At 45.4% G+C, this 20686-nt stretch overlaps 1 protein-coding gene across 1 annotated transcript in view; it reads left to right on the top strand.

Annotated features, from left to right (window-relative positions):
• SUGT1 (SGT1 homolog, MIS12 kinetochore complex assembly cochaperone) overlaps positions 1 to 20686 on the top strand; it is a 59480-nt gene that overhangs the window by 35715 nt on the left and 3079 nt on the right. Inside the window, exons 11-12 of the mRNA XM_038768460.1 lie at positions 19163 to 19253; positions 19920 to 20101. Of these exons, the coding sequence (XP_038624388.1) occupies positions 19163 to 19253; positions 19920 to 20101 (273 nt within the window). The remainder of the gene's footprint in view (positions 1 to 19162; positions 19254 to 19919; positions 20102 to 20686) is intronic.

Consider the following 20686-nt stretch of genomic DNA (forward strand, 5'->3'; position numbering starts at 1 on the left):
AGAAAAAAGAAAACAGGGAAGCAGCATGGCCTTGTGGATAGAATATGGGCCTGGGAGTTAGAAGGATCTGGTTCTATTTCTGGCTTTGCCACCTGTCTGCTGTGTGATGTTGGGCGAGTCATTTAACTTCTGTGCCTCAGTTTCCTTAGCGTGGTTTAGTGGATAGAACTTGGGCCCGGGAGTCAGAAGGACCTGGGTTCTAATCCCAGATCTACCACCTGTCTGCTGTTTGACCTTGGGCAAGTTACTTAATTTATCTGTGCCTGTTACCTTGTCTGTAAAATGGGACTAAGACTGTGAGCTTCATGTGGGACAGGGACTGTGTCCAACCTGATTAGCTTGTATCTACCCCAGCGCTTAGAACGGTGCTTGAAATCTAGTAAATGTTTAACAAATACCATCATCATTATTATTAAAATGGGGATTAAGACTGTGAGCCTTATTGTGGGGCAGAGACTGTCCAACCCAATTATCTTGTATGTACTCCAGCGCTTGGAACAGTGCCTGGCACATAGTAAGCGCTTAACATGTACCTCTATTACATGTTAAGCGCTTACTGTGTTCCAGGCACTGTAGTAAGCGCTGGAGTAGATACAAGATAATCGGGTTGGACAGTCTCTGCCCCACAATTATTGTTGTTATTATTATCACTGTACTAAGTGCATAGGAGAGTTCAACACAGAATGGGTAGACCTGTTCCCTCGTGCAACAAGTTTAGTTTAGGGGGGTATCTCTGTATATGTGTGTGTATAATTTCATCCCATGGAAACCCAGTAGGATTTAAGGTACATCACTGAACAATGTCCTGCAACAAACGATTTAGTTGCAGAGGTGTACCCCAGCCTTGTCCAGTTTTCACTATTAGTAACCTCTGCATATCCCCTTTCCCCACACTCATAATAATACTACTAATAATGATGGCATTTGTTAAGCGCTTACTATGTGCCGAGCACTGTTCTAAACCAAGTGCTCTCCAGAACAAGCAGCAGCAGCAGCTAAGTGAGCAGAGATACTCTTCTTGTTGCTGCCAAAACCTTCGGCTCTATTATTTGTGCCTTTGAGATTGGGACCACTTGCCGAGTTCCCCGCAGAGGTGGATAGAGTCAGAGATGTAGGCTTTTGACATCTGAAGGGAGTTGGAGGAGGGAGTAAGTGGATTACACTCCCACCGCCTGTCACAGAATTAGATGGCTGATAAAACTAAACAAGTTGATACTTGAGGCATTTTAAATTGTTGATAGAAAAATTGAAAAATTGCCCTGTTGGCCTGACCTCTATTCTAGTCCAGTACTGTTCACACAGTGCCCCCTGAAATTTAACTGATATTGTTGCTGGCTTGCAGGTTTCTTGACTCTTCCACTCTTGCTATCGCTTCCTAAGCTCCTGCCCTCAACTGCTGCTTCCACTTGTTTTCATGTCTTTAATAATTTTTGCAGATTTCCTTTCCTAATGCGAAACTGCCAGACTTCTCCCCCTCTTTCCTCAGTCTCTCGCTGCAGTGAGATGAACTTCCAGATCTTTCTCACTTCTTCCCATCCCATTCAAAACCAAGGGGACTGAAAGAAATAACTGGAGAGAGTAAGAAAAGTAATCCTTTACTAGAAACCAGTATTATATTTCACAAACCTTTCAGCAAAAGTTCTCTCTTCTACCCTTGTGCACTCTCTCTCTCGTGCTCTGTGTGTGTCTGTCTCTCTCTCTGTCTCTACCCCAACACATCTACCAAAGATAACAGACTTACATTACGAAACTGAACCTCCTCATCTCTCTCCTCCCCTTTCTGTGGACTGGAATGTTGGGAGCTTTTGTCCAGTTGCTAAAAATTCACCGAAGACTATGGAAAATTCCACTCAAAAGCAGTCTATTAGCTGCCTCGGCTAGAATCCATATGCCAAAGGGTATGTTTTAGGTGCTTGAAATACAAAATAGAGAAGTGGCACATTTCTTGCTCTCAAGGAGCTTACACACTAATGGGGGAGACTGAAATCAAAATATTTACAACTAAAGTTAGAGAAGCAGCATCGCTCAGTGGATAGAGCACGGGCTTGGGAGCCAGAGGTCATGGGTTCTAATCCCAGCTCCACATATCTGCTGTGTGACCTTGAGTAAGTCACTTAACTTCTCTGAGCCTGTTACCTCATCTGTAAAATGGGGATTAAGACTGTGAGCCCACGTGGGACAACCTGAGTGCTTTGCGCATAGTAAGTGCTTAACAAATGCCATCCTTATTATAATTATTATTATTAAAGTAGCCAAAAGAAAGAACCGAATAAACCTGTATTAAGTGCTGAACTTACAGATAAGTTTGTAGATGTTGGTTGCTTTGTTGTATGTGGATTTGTTATGGGAGGGTAGTTGGAGGAGGTGGGATTTTAGGTGAGCTTTGAATGTGGGGAGAGCAGTAATGTGTCAGATTTGGAGTGGAGGGGTGGGGAGTTCCGAGCTGAGAGGATAGTGCTAGGTGATGAGGCAGGAGAGTCTAGAGCAAGGTGGAGCTGATGGTATTTTTGAACCCTTTAAATGATTGACTTGCCTGTGAAAACAACATCAGTCAATCAGTGTTATTTATTAAGCACTTACTGTGTGTCGAGCAGTGCACTAGACGTTCGAGAGAGACTAGTACAGAAGGGTTTTTTATGGTATTTAAGTGCTTACTATGTTCCAGGCACTATATGATGCCTTGGGGCAGATACAAGATAATCTGGTTGGATGCAGGCCTTATCCCACATACGGCTCACAGTGTTAATCCCCATTTTATAGATGAGGTATTCATTTGTTCAGTCATACTTATTAAGCACTTACTATGTGCAGAGCACTGTACTAAGTGCTTGGGGAAGAACAATACAACAATGAACAGTTACAATCCCCGCCCATAACAAGTTTACATTTTAGAGAAGAGGGGGGACAGACATCAATACAAATAAATAAAATTACAGATATATACATAAGTGCTATGGGTCTGGGAGGGGGTGATGGAGAGCAAAGTGAGCAAGTTAGAGCGACACAGAGGGAGTGGGAGATGAGGAAAAGTGGGGCTTAGTCTGGGAAGATTCATTCATTCATTCAATCGTATTTATTGAGCGCTTACTGTGTGCAGAGCACTGTACTAAGCGCTTGGGAAGTACAATTTGGCAACATATAGAGACAGTCCCTACGCAACAGTGGACTCACAGTCTAGAATGGGGAGACAGACAACAAAACAAACATATAAACCAAATAAAATAAATAGAATAAATATGTACAAGTAAAATAAATAAATAGAGTAATAAATATGTACAAACATATATACTTATATACAGGTGCTGTGGGGAGGGGAAGGAGGTAAAGTTGGGGGGAGAGGAAGGAGGGGGCTCAGTCTGGGAAGGCCTCCTGAATGAATGAATGAATGAATGGAGGAGGTGAGTGTTTAGTACAGCGTTCCTAGTACAGAGGAGGTGAGCATTTCCCAAGTGTTTAGTAGAGCGCTCCTCACTCAGTAAGCACTCAATAAATACAATTGAGTATTCAGACTCTTCTAGACTGTGAGCCCGCTGCTGGGTAGGTACCGTCTCTATACGCTGCCAACTTGGACTTCCCAAGCGCTGAGTACAGTGCTCTGCACACAATCATAATAGTAATAATAATGGCATTTATTAAGTGCTTACTGTGTGCAAAACACTGTTCTAAGTGTTGGGGAGGTTACAAGGTGATCAGGTTGTCCCACGGGGGCTCACAGTCTTAATCCCCATTTTACAGATGAGGCAACTGAGGCACAGAGAAGTGAAGTGACTTGCCCAAAGTCACACAGCTGACAGTTGGCAGAGCCGGGATTCAAACCCATGACCTCTGACTCCAAAGCCCGGGCTCTTTCCACTGAGCCACGCTGCTGCTTATTGAGCAGTAAGCGCTCAATAAATACAAGTGAATGAATGAAAGAATCAATCAATCGTATTTATTGAGCGCTTACTGTGTGCAGAGCACTGTACTAAGCGCTTGGAAAGTACAAGCTGGCCACATATAGAGACAGTCCCTACCCAGCAGTGGGCTCACAGTCTAAAAGGGGTGGGGGGGAAGATGTCTTGGAGGAGATGTGCCTTCAAAAAGGCTTTGAAGCAATTGTCAGATTTGACGAGGGAGGGCATTGCAGGTCAGAGGCAGGGCGTAGGCCAGGGGTCGGTGGCAAGATAGGTGAGATCGAGGCACAGTGAGAAGGTTAGCACCAGAGGAGCCAAGTATGTGGGCTGGGTTGTAGGAGAGAAGCGAGATGAAGTAAGAGGGGGCAAGGTGAAGAAGTGCTTTAAAGCCATTGGTGAGTAGGTTTTGTTTGATGCAGGGATTTCTTTTGGTTACGGATTTTATTTGATATGGAGAAACTGCTTTCTCCAGTCCACAAATCTCAACCCCTGGAGATTTTTGAGGAGGGGGTGACAGGTCCTGAATGTTTTTGTAGAAAGGTGATCCAGAAAGTGGTGTGAAGTATAACTGAGGCGCCGAGAAGTGTAGCGGCTTGTCCAGTCACAGAGCAGATGAGTGGCAGAGCTGGGATTAGAATCCAGGTTGTCCGACTCCTAGGCTTCTTTCCACTAGGCTACATTGACTCTCAGCCGCTGGAAGACCTGTTCTTGGACCACAAGGAGCTCACAGTCTAGAGGGGAGACAGGCATTAAAATATATGTCAGGGGAAAGGGGTGAGTGTAAGGTTATGGTTGTAAATGTTTTGGGGTTGGAGGTGGGATGAGTATCAAGTGTTTAAGGGGTACAGATCCAAGTGCATAGGCAACATAGAAAGGAGAGTGTCTATAATAATAATAATAATGGCATTTGTTAAGCACTTACTATGTGCAAAGCACCGTTCTAAGCGCTGGGGAGATTACAAAATGATCAGGTTGTCCCACGGGAGGCTCACAGTCTTCATCCCCATTTTACAGATGAGGGAACTGAGGCCCAGAGAAGCAGCATGGCTCAGTGGAAAGGGCACGGGCTTTGGAGTCAGAGGTCATGGGTTCAAATCCCGGCTCCGTCAGTTGTCAGCTGTGTGACTTTGGGCAAGTCACTTAACTTCTCTGGACCTCAGTTACCACATCTGTAAAATGGGGATTATGATTGTGAGCCCCACATGGGACAACCTGATCACCTTGTAACCTCCCCAGCGCTTAGAACAGTGCTTTGCACATAGTAAGCATTTAATAAAAAAATGCCATTTTTTTTTTTTTAAAAGTTAAGTGACTTGCCTGAAGTCACACCTGACAATTGGCAGAGCCGGGATTTGAACCCATGACCTCTGACTTCAAAGCCCGGGCTCTTTCCACTGAGCCATGCTGCTTCTCCTGTATGAGAATTGAGGGCCTGGTCACGGAAGGCCTTTTGGAGGAGGTGCGATTTTAGTAGGGCATTGAAACTGGGGAGAGAGGTGGTGTGTGGCTATGAATGAGCAGGGGTAGGGGGAGTTTCAGGCCAGAGGCAGGATGTGGACAAAGGGTTGGAGGTGAGAAGAGAAGATCCAGGCCTAGTGAGTAGATTGGTGTTAGAGGAACGAAGAGCGTGGGGTGTGGGTTTTTTTGTTTGTTTTTTTTGTTTGTTTTTTTTTAATGGTATTACTATGGTACTAGGCCAGGCATGGTACTAAGAGCTGGGGTAGATATAAGCTAACCAGTTTGGACGCAAACCATGTCCCACATGGGGTTCAGTCTTAATCCACATTTTACAGATGAGGTAACTGAGTCACAGAGAAGCTAAGTGACTTGCCCAAGGTCCCACTGCAGACTGGTGATGGAGGCTGGATTAGAACCCAGGTCCTTCTGGCTCCCAGGCCTGTGATTTATCCACCAGGCCCCTCTTCTTTGGGTTGTTGTGTAGGAGATCAGTAAAATAAGGTAGGAGGGGCAGAACTGATTGTGTTTGAGTTGGTGGTAAGGAGTTTCTGCGTGATAGGAGGTGAATAGACAACCATTGGACGTTTTTGAGGCGTGGACTGAACACTTTTAGGAAAATAACCTGGGCAGAAGAGACGTAGGGACTAGAAAGGGGAGAGACAGGAGGCAGGGAGGTCAGCAAGGAGTCAAGATGGGCTATAAGTGCTTGGATCAGTGCTAGTAGCTGTTTGGCTGGAGAGGAAAGGGCAGATTTTAGTGATGTTGTGAATGGAGGTAGAGGCTACAGGATTTGGTGGCAGATTGAATGAGAAAGATGGAGTGAAGGATAATGCCAGATTCACCAGTTTTGGAGTCCACTTTTATGTTCAGTTTTGATTGCCTTTCTGAACCATGTGGTTTACTCATTTGAAAAGATTAGCATGATTTTAGCATGAAGCATTATGGCTTAGTAGAAAGAGCACGGGCTTGAGAGCCAGAGGCCATGGTTTCTAATCCTGGCTCCGCTACTTGTCAGCTACGTGACTTTGGGCAAGTCACTTAACTTCCCTGTGCCTCAGTTACCTCATCTGTAAAATGCGGATTAAGACTGAGCCCCACGGGACAACCTGAATACGTCATATCTACTCCAGTGCTCGGCACATAGTGAGCGCTTAACAAATACCATTATTATTATTTTTCAATGCTTACAGGTTCTCCCCTGAAGAAAGTATAAGAGAAATACTAGTTCCCCTATCCTTAATCTTCTTTAGTGTCTGTCTTCCCCTATAGACTTGTAAATCCTTTGTGGGCAGGGTTGGCATCCACCAACTCTGTTGTATGGTACTTTCCCAAGGGCCTAGTACAGTACTCTGCCCTTAGTAAATGCTCAATAAATTCCATTGATTGATAGAAAGAGATGAGATGGGTGATAATTGTAGAAATGGTCTGCCAGGAGAGATTTGTAAAAAGTTCTTAAAACTTGATCCTCAAGACTTCTAACCATGGAGTGTTAAACTGTGCAAGAGTCGAAAGTGAAGCAGAGGCTTAGAAAAGGGATTTGCAGTAAACTAATCTTTCCCTTCTCTCTCTGACTCGCCTTTTTAAAAAACCCATCTGAAATGATTGGTGTTATGCAGCTTTCTTCATGAATGGATGAAGTATAATTTTGAGTTCAGGTCAGCATATTGCCAGTTAGCTCGTTGCTAGGAGCACTGACTTTGCCTGCACAAAGGCCTTTTTGTTCTTGGGTCTGTATGGTTCCCCAGGTTGTAGTGGCTTTAGGTAGAATCATGATTACTTTTCCCAGCAACTTTTCAAGCAGAGCAAGGAACTTTGAATATTTAATTCACAAAGCCAGAATTTCATGAAGATCACATTGGACAGGGGCTCTGCTTTGTCTCTTGAGAAGTACACTATATGCTGCCACCCTCCCTGTTCTCAGTCTTCTCCACACCCTTCCTTCTGGTTCCTGTGGAACTGAAATTGGGAGTTGAGGGGAGAGGCAAAAACCTCAAGTCTGGGGGGGCAGTGATTAGATCAGCAGCTATTTAAGTAATTGCTGATACTCAGAGACCAGTTTTTTGACTTGGGCAAACTGTAAAACCTGATTGACTGACAACGTTATTGTAAAATTAGCTTCTGTGTTCCCAGAGGGATTGTTTCCGGACACATACAGACCCCATGATTTCTGGGTCAAAACTGGTACAGTTACACTTTTAAGCTTAGGGCCACAGGCCAAGAACCTGTAAAAAATTAGAACCTGTAAAAAATTAGAACCTGTAAAAATTGAACTGTGAGTGACACTCCACTTTAAGAATGGAAATTGTCATTTGGGGAAAATAGCATTCATTTGAATTTTCATTTTGGATCAGGCATTTTCAGTAGTGTTGAAAAGTTCAATTAAAAACACATACCTATTGATGGAATGTAGTGTGGTCATTCCTTGATCATCATCAATTGTATTTATTGAGCGCTTACTATGTGCAGAGCACTGTACTAAGCGCTTGGGAAGTACAAATTGGCAACATATAGAAACAGTCCCTACCCAACAGTGGGCTCACAGTTAAGAGCACAGTATTTGAGTTGTCTGAAGAAGTGGAAATGGAGGCTTTCAAAATTACTCTGTAAAGGTATGGATTATTTCAGGCCTGAAAACAATTTCCAAGGAAGAATTATCATTTATTCAGTTCTTCCATTCATTCAGTAATATTAATTGAGCACTTACTGTGTGCAGAACACTATACTAAGTGCGTGGGAGAGTACAACAGTGAACAGATCCATTCCCTGCCCTCAACAAGCCTACAATCTAGAAGGGGAGACAGGCGTTAATATAAAGGGGGATAAAGAGGAATCTAGATTATTGGCAGTGTCAGGAAAGTTCGTTTTATTTTTGTTTTTATTATAACAATTCCTGTGCAATAAATTTGCAAGGAAAGTGTTCTTTCAGCAATATCACTCCTTTCTAGTGTCTATGGGTAATACAAATAGGCTGAGTGTAAATTTGACATTAGAGCTGCTTGTTGGCACGTGCAGCAACATTAAGGCTGCCTTGTTTCCCTCAGGGTAGGGGACTTAAAGCATCTATCCAAATCTCAGTTTTGAGGCAAAGGAGAAAAAAGATTTCCACTTCCACAAAAGATGAGTGAAAATTGAATTCTAGGAGAAACTGTAGTTTTTGAAGTATTTTAAATATTTTCACTTTGAGGAGTCTAATCCCACTTCCTAAAAAAAAGTCATGGGTAGAAATTCGATGAGGTTGGGCTAAACACTAAAAGTCCATATTGTATTTATAACCCATACTCCCTCCTATTTAAGCCCCATGCATGACAGGGACTGTGTCCAAACTGATTAACTTGCGTCTAATCCCTCACTTAGAAGAGTGCATGACACACAGTAAGTATTTAACACCATAATAATATCATGCCCATCTTTAGTTCAATTCAATTCTTTAACTTTCTGTAAAATAAAATTTAACGTCTCCAAATCCATGTGCACCTACTATTTGTTTATGAGGTAGTCCTCCTGTTTTTCAAGACTTTAAAATAGCGCAGAGGTAGCCTTTTGGTCAACTGCAAAATTCATTTCCTTGGCCCTGCAGTGTCCATTGTTCACTAGTACTTACTGAATGCCTGTTAGGTGCACGAAACACTGCACTGGGCACTTGGGAACACAGTAAAAATAAACTTACTCTCGAGGAACTTCCAAGTCTAATTGTTTTAAACAAATTCAGTTGTACAGAAGATTTGATTCCTTGCCCATGTGTCTCATTTTAAACTACCGTTCCCTACCATTAGATCCAAAGTTTATTCCACACCAGGTGAGTGGATGGGTTCAGTGATGTGGAACAAGCCAAAACTCCCTTTTCCCAGCGGCTCTAATCTTTGGGCTCAATGTAACCTTGCTTTCACGTGGTAAGGATTCACCCGATTGCTTTACTTTCTCGGTGCTGTAAGGTGGCTTCGTTGCTGACCTCTGTGGGAGGGATCTCTGCCTCGAATTTCAGGAACAGATGAGGCTTGTAGTAAGTTTTCTTGGAAAATTTTGCCGTTCCTACTTGGACTTTCGGGAAGGTTAAGCCCCGCTGTTGGGCATTTAAATGGGCATTTATAGTATCCCGGGAAACCCTGATTTAAATGATTAGGTTAGTATATGCAGTCATACAGGTCTAAGAATGTAAATGCATTATCTGCACTTGTCTCTCCCCCACCCTACCCTTGCCCTGGTGTAATTCAATCTATTACGGGTTCGGATTAACCCCTGTACGGCATAGATTTATGTGACATGCAATTTACTTGTGCAAGGAAGCCTATACTGATGCTATACAGAGGCTTGTTATATACTGCCAGCATTCCAGATTTCCACTGGGTATTCTTGGTCCAAGGTTTACAAATTGGTGAGCATGATGAATGGGTGGGCTGGTGCGTGGAGATATAGTCAGTCATATTGGAATGAACCGTTGGGGCAGGGAGTGAGGTCCAAAACAAATTCTTCTTTCAACCCCACAGCCAGCCAGCCACACAGGGCATCTGTGTGGACTTTCAGGAAGGTTAAGCCCTGCTGTTGGGCATTTAAATTGGCATTTATAGTATCCCAGGAAACCCTGATTTAAATGATTAGGTTAGTATATGCAGTCATACAGGTCTAAGAGTGTAAATGCCTTATCTGCACGTGTCTCCCCCCCACCCTACCCTTGCCCTGGTATAATTCTCCCACTCTACCCAGGCCTAGCCTGTTCCCTTACAGAGCTGGTCGTTCGTGGAGGTTGGCCAGGAAATGGAGCACAGTTGTGTGGTTGTCAGTAGGGAGGTGGAAGATCTGCTTAGGAAGAGGTGTTGAATTAGGAATTTTGATTTGGCAGGGAAGGTAGGTGTTGAATTGCAATGATAAACAGTCGTAGCACCAAGCCCTAGTGTGCCCTGGCAGGCTTCTTTCAATCAATCGTATTTATTGAGCGCTTACTATGTGCAGAGCACTGTACTAAGCGCTTGGGAAGTACAAATTGGCAACACATAGAGACAGTCCCTACCCAACAGTGGGCTCACAGTCTAAAAGGGGAAGACAGAGAACAGAACCAAACATACCAACAAAATAAAATAAATAGGATAGAAATGTACAAGTAAAATAAATAAATAGATAAATAAATAGAGTAATAAATATGTACAACTATATATACATATATACAGGTGCTGTGGGGAAGGGAAGGAGGTAAGATGGGGGGACGGAGAGGGGGACGAGGGGGACAGGAAGGAAGGGGCTCAGTCTGGGAAGGCCTCCTGGAGGAGGTGAGCTCTCAGCAGGGCCTTGAAGGGAGGAAGAGAGCTAGCTTGGCGGAGGGGCAGAGGGAGGGCATTCCAGGCCCGGGGGATGACATGGGCCAGGGGTCGACGGCGGGACAGGCGAGAACGAGGCACGGTGAGGAGATTAGCGGTGGAGGAGCGGAGGTTGCGGGCTGGGCAGTAGAAGGAGAGAAGGGAGGTGAGGTAGGAGGGGGCGAGGTGATGGACAGCCTTGAAGCCCAGGGTGAGGAGTTTCTGCCTGATGCGCAGATTGATTGGTAGCCACTGGAGATTTTTGAGGAGGGGAGTAATATGCCCAGAGCGTTTCTGGACAAAGATAATCCGGGCAGCAGCATGAAGTATGGATTGAAGTGGAGAGAGACACGAGGATGGGAGATCAGAGAGAAGGCTGGTGCAGTAGTCCAGACGGGATAGGATGAGAGCTTGAATGAGCAGGGTAGCAGTTTGGATGGAGAGGAAAGGGCGGATCTTGGCAATGTTGCGGAGCTGAGACCGGCAGGATTTGGTGATGGCTTGAATGTGAGGGGTGAATGAGAGAGCAGAGTCGAGGATGACACCAAGGTTGCGGGCTTGTGAGACGGGAAGGATGGTAGTGCCGTCAACAGAGATGGGAAAGTCAGGGAGAGGACAAGGTTTGGGAGGGAAGACAAGGAGCTCAGTCTTCGACATGTTGAGCTTCAGGTGGCAGGCGGACATCCAGATAGAGATGTCCTGAAGGCAGGAGGAGATGCGAGCCTGGAGGGAGGGGGAGAGAGCAGGGGCAGAGATGTAGATCTGGGTGTCATCAGCGTAGAGATGATAGTTGAAGCCGTGGGAGCGAATGAGGTCACCAAGGGAGTGAGTGTAGATTGAGAACAGAAGGGGACCAAGCACTGAACCTTGGGGAACCCCCACAGTAAGAGGATGGGAGGGGGAGGAGGAGCCTGCAAAAGAGACTGAGAAAGAACGACCAGAGAGATAAGAGGAGAACCAGGAGAGGACGGAGTCTGTGAAGCCAAGGTCAGCTAGCGTGTTGAGGAGAAGGGGGTGGTCCACAGTGTCAAAGGCAGCTGAGAGGTCGAGGAGGATTAGGACAGAATATGAGCCGTTGGATTTGGCAAGCAGGAGGTCATTGGTGACCTTTGAGAGGGCAGTTTCCGTGGAATGAAGGGGACGGAAGCCAGACTGGAGGGGGTCGAGGAGAGAGTTGGTGTTGAGGAATTCGAGGCAGCGCGTGTAGACAACTTGTTCAAGGAGTTTGGAAAGGAATGGTAGGAGGGATATGGGACGATAACTAGAAGGTGAGGTGGGGTCAAGAGAGGGGTTTTTTAGGATGGGAGAGACATGGGCATGTTTGAAGGCAGAGGGGAAGGAACCAGTGGAGACTGAGCGGTTGAAGATGGAAGTTAAGGAGGGGAGAAGGGATGGAGCGAGAGATTTCATAAGATGAGAGGGAATGGGGTCAGAAGCACAGGTGGCCGGAGTAGCACTTGAGAGGAGGGAGGAGAGTTCCTCTGAGGATACCGCTGGGAAGGATGGGAGAGTAGCAGAGAGTGTTGAGAGCCGGGGGGTTGGGGAAAGGGGGGAAGAGACTTTGGGGAGGTCGGACCTGATGGATTTAATTTTGTTAATGAAGTAGGAGGCCAGATCGTTGGGGGTGAGGGAAGGAGGAGGGGGAGGAACCGGGGGCCTGAGAAGGGAGTTGAATGTACGGAAGAGCTGGCGGGGGTGATGGGCATGGGTGTCAGTAAGGGAGGAGAAATAGTTTTGTCTGGCAGAAGAGAGGGCTGAGTTAAGGCAGGAAGGGATAAACTTGAAGTGAACGAGGTTGGCATGGTGTTTAGACTTTCGCCAGCAGCGTTCGGCAGCTTGAGCATTAGAGCGAAGGAGGCGGACAGTGGCAGTGATCCAGGGCTGTGGGTTGGTGGTGCGAGAGCGGCGAAGGGAAAGGGGAGCGAGTGAGTCTAGCTGAGTAGAAAGGGTAGAGTTGAGAGCAGTAATCTGATCATCAAGATTGGGTAGAGAGGAGAGGGCGGCGAGGTGGGGTGTGAGGCGCTCCGAAAGATGGGTGGGGTCCAGAGAGCGGAGATCTCTGTGAGGGAGTAATACGGATTTACAGGGGAAAGGAGTGTGAGTGAGGAGGCAGGTGAGAAGATTATGATCAGAGAGGGATTTCAGAGTTGGTGAGGGTGGACACAGTGCAGCGGTAGGAGATGATGAGGTCGAGGGTATGACCAAGTTGGTGAGTGGGTGAGGTGGGGTGGAGGAAGAGGTTGGCAGCGTCAAGGAGAGATAGAAGGCGGGCAGCAGAGGAGTCGTTAGGGATATCCATGTGGATATTGAAGTCTCCGAGGATCAGAGTGGGCATGGAGAAGGAGAGAAGGAATGTGAGGAAGGGGTCAAAGTCGTTAAAGAAGTTGGAAGTGGGGCCGGGAGGGCGGTAGATGACGGCTACAAGAATTTCTTTATTTTTAGTTCTTATATTTTACCAACTGTGGCTTGGATTATCCACTCTTAATAGTTTGGTCATTACGGTACTAGTATGAGTAATCAGTGGTGGGTTCATTGCACTGTTTGTCAAGCCATCTCAAGAGGCTGGGCTCTGCGGGATTATCATCATCAGTGGTATTTATTGAGTACTTACTGTGTGCAGAGCTTTGTACTAAGTACCTGGGAAAGGACCGTACAACAGAGTTGGCATCCATTTAAGCATATTACACCAGGAATATATTGGAATTATAAAAGTTGCCGTTACAAGTTACAATTAATGGTCAATATCCTGCTAGTGAATGACAAAGCAAATGTGATGGTAGTGTTGGATCAGTAAGCACTGAACGAATGTTACTGTAGTAATAGTATTTCTGTGCTTACTGAGTGTAGTGCACTGTGCTAAGCACTTGGGAAAATGCAAACAGAAGAAAAAGATGTTACCTGCCCATGAGGAGCTCACAATCTGAGAGACATACAAAACTACTTTTAAGGAGAAGCAGTTGTTGCCCAGTGGAAAGAGCATGGGCTTTGGAGTCAGAGGTCAGGGGTTCTAATCCCAACTCTGCCAACTGTCAGCTGTGTGACTTTGGACAAGTCACTTCGCTTCTCTGGGCCTCAGTTACCTCATCTGTAAAATGGGGATTAAAACTGTAAATCCCCCTTGTGACAACCTGATCACCTTGTAACCTCCTCAGCGCTTAGAACAGTGCTTGGCACAGAGTAAGCGCTTAACAAATACCATCATTATTATTATTAGTGTAATCAGTAGTAAAGGGGAGAAGTGTAGGGAATCAGGATAGATGATTGACTATTCAGAGCCCTACTGAGAGCACACCTCCTCCAGGAGGCCTTCCCAGACTGAGCCCCCTTTTTCCTCTCCTCCTCCCCACCCCCCGCCCTACCTCCTTCCCCTCCCCACAGCACTTGTATATATATTTGTACAGATTTATTACTCTGTTTTACATGCGCTTAGCACAGCGCTCTGCACACAGCAAGCGCTCAATAAATACGATTGAATGAATGAATGAACGTAAGTGCTGAGGATGGGTAGAAAGAAAGTACTGGTGGTAGCTGTAGGGTTTGGGGAGATGACCGGGGGAGATTTCCTGGAAAAGAACTTTGAAGATGGGGAGGGCTAATCAATCAATCAATCGTATTTATTGAGCGCTTACTGTGTGCAGAGCACTGTACTAAGCGCTTGGGAAGTACAAGTTGGCAACATACAGAGACAGTCCCTACCCAACAGCGGGCTCACAGTCTAAAAGGGGGAGACAGAGAACAAAACCAAACATACTAACAAAATAAAATAAATAGAATAGATATGTACAAGTAGGGGGCTTGAGGAGTTGGCAGCATGGCCTAGTGGCTAGAGCCCTAGTGGAGCAGCTAGAGCCCTGCTGTATGACCTCGGGCCAGTCATTCACTACTCCATGCCTCAGTTCCCTCATCTGTAAAATGGGGAGTAAGACTATGAGCCCTGTGTGGGACTGGGACTGTGTCCAACCTGATTATCTTCCATCTACCCCAGCACTTCATACATAGTAGAAGATCACTGGGATTTTGGTTAGTGTGGGTGACATGGGCTCTTCTCTCTGCTCCTTTATTTTTCCACATTCTCCATGTGTGTTTGTTCATTCTCGTGTGGTTCGTCTTCACTTCGCGTCTTTTACGTGTCGTGGCTGGGGGACAGGAGGGGCGGGGGATTTAAGCGGCTAGATGGTTGGCTGAGGGGGAATGCTGGGCTCTTTGGATCCTTCCAAGGACCTTCGTTAAAGCGCTCGCTGGATGCCAGGCACTGTACCACGCGCTGGGAAACACTCAAACGACATAGGTTGGGCACAGTGTAGTCCATGGCTCCCGGGGGGTGCACAAGAGTCTCCATTTTGTAGATGTGGCTACTGAGGTACAGAGATGGACTTATCCAAGGTCACCTAGTAGACAAAGGGCGGAACTTGTTTTGTTGCCTGTCTCCCCCCTTCTAGACTGTGAGCCCGTTGTTGGGTAGGGATCGTCTCTATCTGTTGCCGAATTGTATTTTCCAAATGCCTAGAAAAGTGCTCTGCACACAGTAAGCACTCAATAAATATGACTGAATGAATTAACATAGTAAGTGCATAAAAGATACCATTTTAAAAAAAAGGAATGATATAATCATGGGGTCAGAGGGAATTGCAATTAGAAGAGCAATCTGGGGTATTTGAGAGCTTACTGTATGCAGAGCATTGTACTACAATACAATAGAGTTGGTAGACACGTTCCCCGCCCACAGTGAGTTTACAGTTCAGCGAGGGAGACAGACATTAATATAAATATCTAATTGATAGTACATGTCATTGGAGATTTTTGAGGAGGGGAGAAACGAACGGGCTGAGTGATGTTTCAGGGAAAACAGTTCAGGTAGCAGCTTGGGCAGTGACTGGAGGTAGGGAGGAGGTGAATTCAGTAGTCTGTGATATGATCAGTACTTGAACCTGGTGCTGACTGGAGTGAAAACGGTGGATTCAGGAAAAACTTTGGAGAACTAAACTAATAGTAATTACAGATTTCAAGCAGCTAAACCATAACATGCAACAAAGTTTATATGATTTTTCCCTTGTACCTTGAAAGCATGAATAACTATCAGGTGTAGCCCCTTTTGTTGTCACAAACCTGAAATTTTACTTGGTGTGTTAAATGCTACAGAGGCTCCAAACCCCTTGCCCCACAAGTCTTAGTTCCACCAACTGGGAAAACGAACAGCGTCGCTCTCACGAAAGGAAAGAGGAGCTGTGTTAGTGCTTTATATTACTGTTAATAGACAGCTGTATTATTTTCAGTGTTAAAATTCTAATTACTATTAAGGTGAGAATTTTAATCCTGAGTATTCAGAAAGTTATTGAATGTCGGATCGTACAAAAAAACGCCAGACCGACTGCCTAACCCGAAAGGCTACCCCCTCCAGTCTGGCTTCCATCCCCTACACAACACCGAAACTGCCCTCTTAAAGGTCACCAATGACCTCCTTCTTGCCAAATCCAAAGGCTCCTCCTCTATCCTAATCCTCCTTGACCTCTCATCATCATCAATCGTATTTATTGAGCGCTTACTATGTGCAGAGCACTGTACTAAGCGCTTGGGAAGTACAAATTGGCAACATATAGAGACAGTCCCTACCCAACAGTGGGCTCACAGTCTAAAAGGGGGAGACAGAGAACAAAACCAAACATACTAACAAAATAAAATAAATAGAATAGATAAGTAAAATAAATAGAGTAATAAATATGTACAAACATATATACATATATACAGGTGCTGTGGGGAAGGGAAGGAGGTAAGATGGGGGGATGGAAAGGGGGACGAGGGTGAGAGGAAGGAAGGGGCGCAGTCTGGGAAGGCCTCCTGGATGAGGTGAGCTCTCAGTAGGGCCTAGAGTAGTAGAGTAGGACCTCTCAGCTGCCTTAGACACTATGGACCACCTCCTTCTCCTCAACACGCTATCCAACCTTGGCTTCACAGACTCCGTCCTCTCCTAGATCTCCTCTTATCTCTCTGGCCGTTCATTCTCAGTCTCTTTTGCGGGCTCCTCCTCCCCCTCACATCCCCTTACTGTAGGGGTTCCTCAGGGGTCAGTTTTTGTTCCTCTTCTGTTCTCTACCTACACTCACTCCCTTGGTGAATGTGTTCGGTCCCACGGCTTCAACTATCATCTCTACGCTGATGACGCCCAAATCTACATCTCCACCCCTGTTCTCGCTCCCTCCCTCCAGGCTCGTATCTCCTCTTGCCTTCAAGACATGTCCATCTGGATGTCTGCCCACCATCTAAAACTCAACATGTCCAAGACTGAGCTCCTTGTCTTCCTTCCCAAACCCTGTCCTCTCCCTGACTTTCCCGTCACTGTAGATGGCACTACTATCCTTCCCGTCTCACAAGCCCGCAGCCTTGGTGTCATCCTTGACTCCGCTCTGTCATTCACCCCGCACATCCAATCCGTCATCAAAACCTGCCGGTCTCACCTCCACAACATCGCCAAGATCTACCCTTTCCTCTTCATCCAAACCGCTACCTTGCTGTTTCAATCTCTAATCCTATCCCGACTGGATTACTGCATCAGCCTCCTTTCTGATCGCTCATCCTCCTGTCTCTCCTCGCTTCAGTCTATACTTCACTCTGCTGCCTGGATTATCTCTGTACAGAAACGCTCTGGGCATGTCACTCCCTTCCTCAAAAATCTCCAGTGGTTGCCTGCCAACCTTCGAATCAAGCAAAAACTCCTCACTCTCGGCTTCAAGGCTCACCATCACCTCGCCCCCTCCTACCTCACCTCCCGTCTCTCCTTCTACAGCCCAGCCCGCACACTCCGCTCCGCTGCCGCTAACCTCCTCACTGTGCCTCGTTCTTGCCTGTCCCGCCATCGACCCCTGGCCCAGGTCCATCCTCTTGCCTGGAATGCCCTCCTTCCACACATCTGCCAAACTAGCTCTCTTCCTCCCTTCAAAGCCATACTGAGAGCTCACCTCCTCAAGGAGGCCTTCCCAGACTGAGTCCCTCCTTTTTTCTCCCCTCCTCCCCGACTCTGCCCTACCCTCATCCTCTCCCCGTAGCACTTGTATATATTTCTACATATTTATTACTCTATTTGTACATACTATATTTTATTAATGATGTGTATATAGCTATAATTCTATTCATTCCGATAGTATTGACACCCGTCTACTTGTTTTGTTGTCTGTTTTCTCCTTCTAGACTGTGAGCCCATTGTTGGGTAGGGACCGTCTCTATATGTTGCTGATTTGTACTTCCCGAGCGCTTAGTACAGTGCTCTTCACACAGTAAGCTCTCAGTAAATACAACCGAATAAATGAATGAATAAAAAGTTGCCTCAGTTGAGATGGACAGTAAATGCAGAAAGTTATCCAGAAATGTTTGGCTCTGTGGCATCTTTCCAGTGTGAAATAACCACTTGAGGTCTGGACAGTTGTGGCTCAGCATGGGCATGGCTAGCCAGGGTCAGGGCAGGGTGGGCATGTTGGAACTGTACTGTAGCATTCACCTCCGCAATTGGTTTCCTGTCTAAGTAGAACTGTTGTCTACAAAGGAAAGGAGACTGTATGTCAGCTGTTATCACGAAACAGGAACTCAGAGTAACTATCGTCAGAAAAGGTGTTAGCCATTAATGGATCCTTAAGACTGAACTGAGATGCAAATGTAAAGGTAGTGTACTGTAAGCTTGTTGTGGGCAGGGAACGGGTCCAGTCAACTCCGTTATTTTGTACTGTGCCAAGCGCTTAGTATAGTGCTCTTCACACACTAAGTGCTTAATAACTACGATTGTATATTCAAAGACTTGTGCTGAATTGAGACCACATAGGAAGTAGGTGAGTGTTTGCTTCTTTGGGAAAATGCATCTAAACTCTTGTTTTCTAGTTCTGTCCAGTGTGTTTGCTGTGTTTTTGAAAGATTAGATTTCTACTTGGAAATAAGGATTAATAAAAGCTAGTTTATCTGACACCGCCAATTAGAAAGCACTAGTAACCAGCATTTTTGATAGCCTTCTCCCCGCAATGCATTTGCAACCTCTCAGGCAAGGGAGGAGGCTGATATAAAGTCAAGCTGCCCCAATTTCCCAGAATTTTCGGGCATAAACTTTTCCCGAGGAGTCATTGCAGGACTGTTTTGATCAGATTAGACTTACAGCTTATCTGCTTCAACGCCGAGCGATTTCCAGGAGCTTCATTCCCAGTAAGTAGGTGAACCCCAGGCTAGTGGGAGCAGTTCAATTTATTCCTAGTTATGTGTTCTTGCTAAGGTAGCCCTGGATAATGTCCATGCAGTGTATCCTGATAGACATGATTTCGTGGACGGCCTTGACCTTTAGTCCACCAGACTTTTGAGTAACTGGTTCTTCCACTTTCCTATGCCAGATAACAAAGCTTTTTTTGTATGTATTCTTCATATTTTACATGCTTTCTAATGAAAGAAAAATGCTTCAGCTATTGTCTTGATAAAAGAAAAATGCAACCTCTTTTTAAACGAACCTCTTTACAGTTTATCACCTTGAATGATAGGCTTTTTTTTCCTTTATAGATAGAGATAAAAATGAAGAAACCAGAGGCTGTAAGATGGGAGACGCTGGAGGGGCAAGGAGACATACCCATGTCAAAACAGTTCATCCCAGGTTTGTTTTCTGGTTTTTAAATGTTCGCATTTAAAGCTCATCACGTATCTGGCAAGTAATATGCATTCTTTCCACATTCATCATCTGACCAACGTGTAAAACAATGAGGAGAGGTTTCCTCCGTAGGGACCGTAAGACAGTTCAGCAGTCTCTCTGAAAAAGATTGCCTAACTTCGTAAATAAGATTTCAGAGGAATTGGCTAATTGAATGGCAGCCTGTCCCTAAAGTGGAATCCAAACCTGATGGCTGATTTTGTAGCTTTAGATCTTGGTAAGGCTCAGCTCAGGATGTTCCCTTTATGCTCTTGGTACTGGACTCTGTATGGATGCGAGCCTGGGATAGGGCTTCAGGGAGACGACCGATTCCTGGAAAGGAGAAAGAGGAGCATGTCAGCCAGCCCCAAGAGGCACTCCTGCCTATCCCCATCGAAATGCGTCAGCCGCATCTTCACGGTCCAGCCCTCCAAGAGGGGGTGAGGGAGATGCACCCGTATGCCTTTTCTTTCTCCTCTACCTCACTCTGCCCCTCACCCCACCCCCTGACTCTGGAGTTGAATTACATATTGAATTAATGTGGGCTAAAATCTAGTTCACAATAGAGGCAACATTTTTCATATTCTGAATGTTTCCAAACCTGCTCATAAATCTCGTCTGACAAATTCACAGATTCGAAACATCTATATCCATCATCATCTCATTATACGAGGAACTGGGATAAATTGGTTGGTGAGATCAAAGAAGAAGAAAAGAATGAAAAATTGGAGGGCGATGCGGCTTTGAACAAATTATTTCAGCAGATTTATTCAGATGGTACCGATGAAGTGAAACGTGCCATGAACAAGTCATTTGTAAGATAACTTTTTTAAAAACAGTAAATTGTGGCAAACCGTAGCAGTCCTAACAAGGCAATTGATTAAATAGTCTTGGGTCCTCTCTTTGGATTAATTTACCAGATGATTTTGCATGTGTCTACATACTGGAACAATTAAACTGAGGAACGAGGAGCCATAATTCTCACTTTCCGACGGTATTGAGCACTTACTGTGTGCAAAGCACTGCATTTGGGAGAGTACACTCGAGTCGGGATACTGACACCAGTAAGCACTCGGTAATACGATTGACTAACTGATACTAAGACTGTTAAGTTTAAAGGAAGTAGGCTAGGAACTCCCCAGATGATAGCATTTGCAGCTTCCCACCCTGACTCTTTGTGGCGTATCATTGTATGGCTAGATGTGGTTTCTTCAGACCAACATGTGACTGAATTTGACCAACAAACCCTCACTGCAGTTGATGATAATCAAGCCTTGTTTGGCATCTTTCGAGAGGATGGTATCTGTTTTAGGAACTTGTAACATGCCTACTCGAAACTTTCGTACAGAGGGATTGAGTGGATCAGTCCTTTCCCGTTCTGAACTGTTGTGGACTAAAAC

The sequence above is a fragment of the Tachyglossus aculeatus genome, chromosome 2, assembly GCF_015852505.1.
Source record: "Tachyglossus aculeatus isolate mTacAcu1 chromosome 2, mTacAcu1.pri, whole genome shotgun sequence".
Classification (NCBI taxonomy): Eukaryota; Metazoa; Chordata; class Mammalia; order Monotremata; family Tachyglossidae; genus Tachyglossus; species Tachyglossus aculeatus.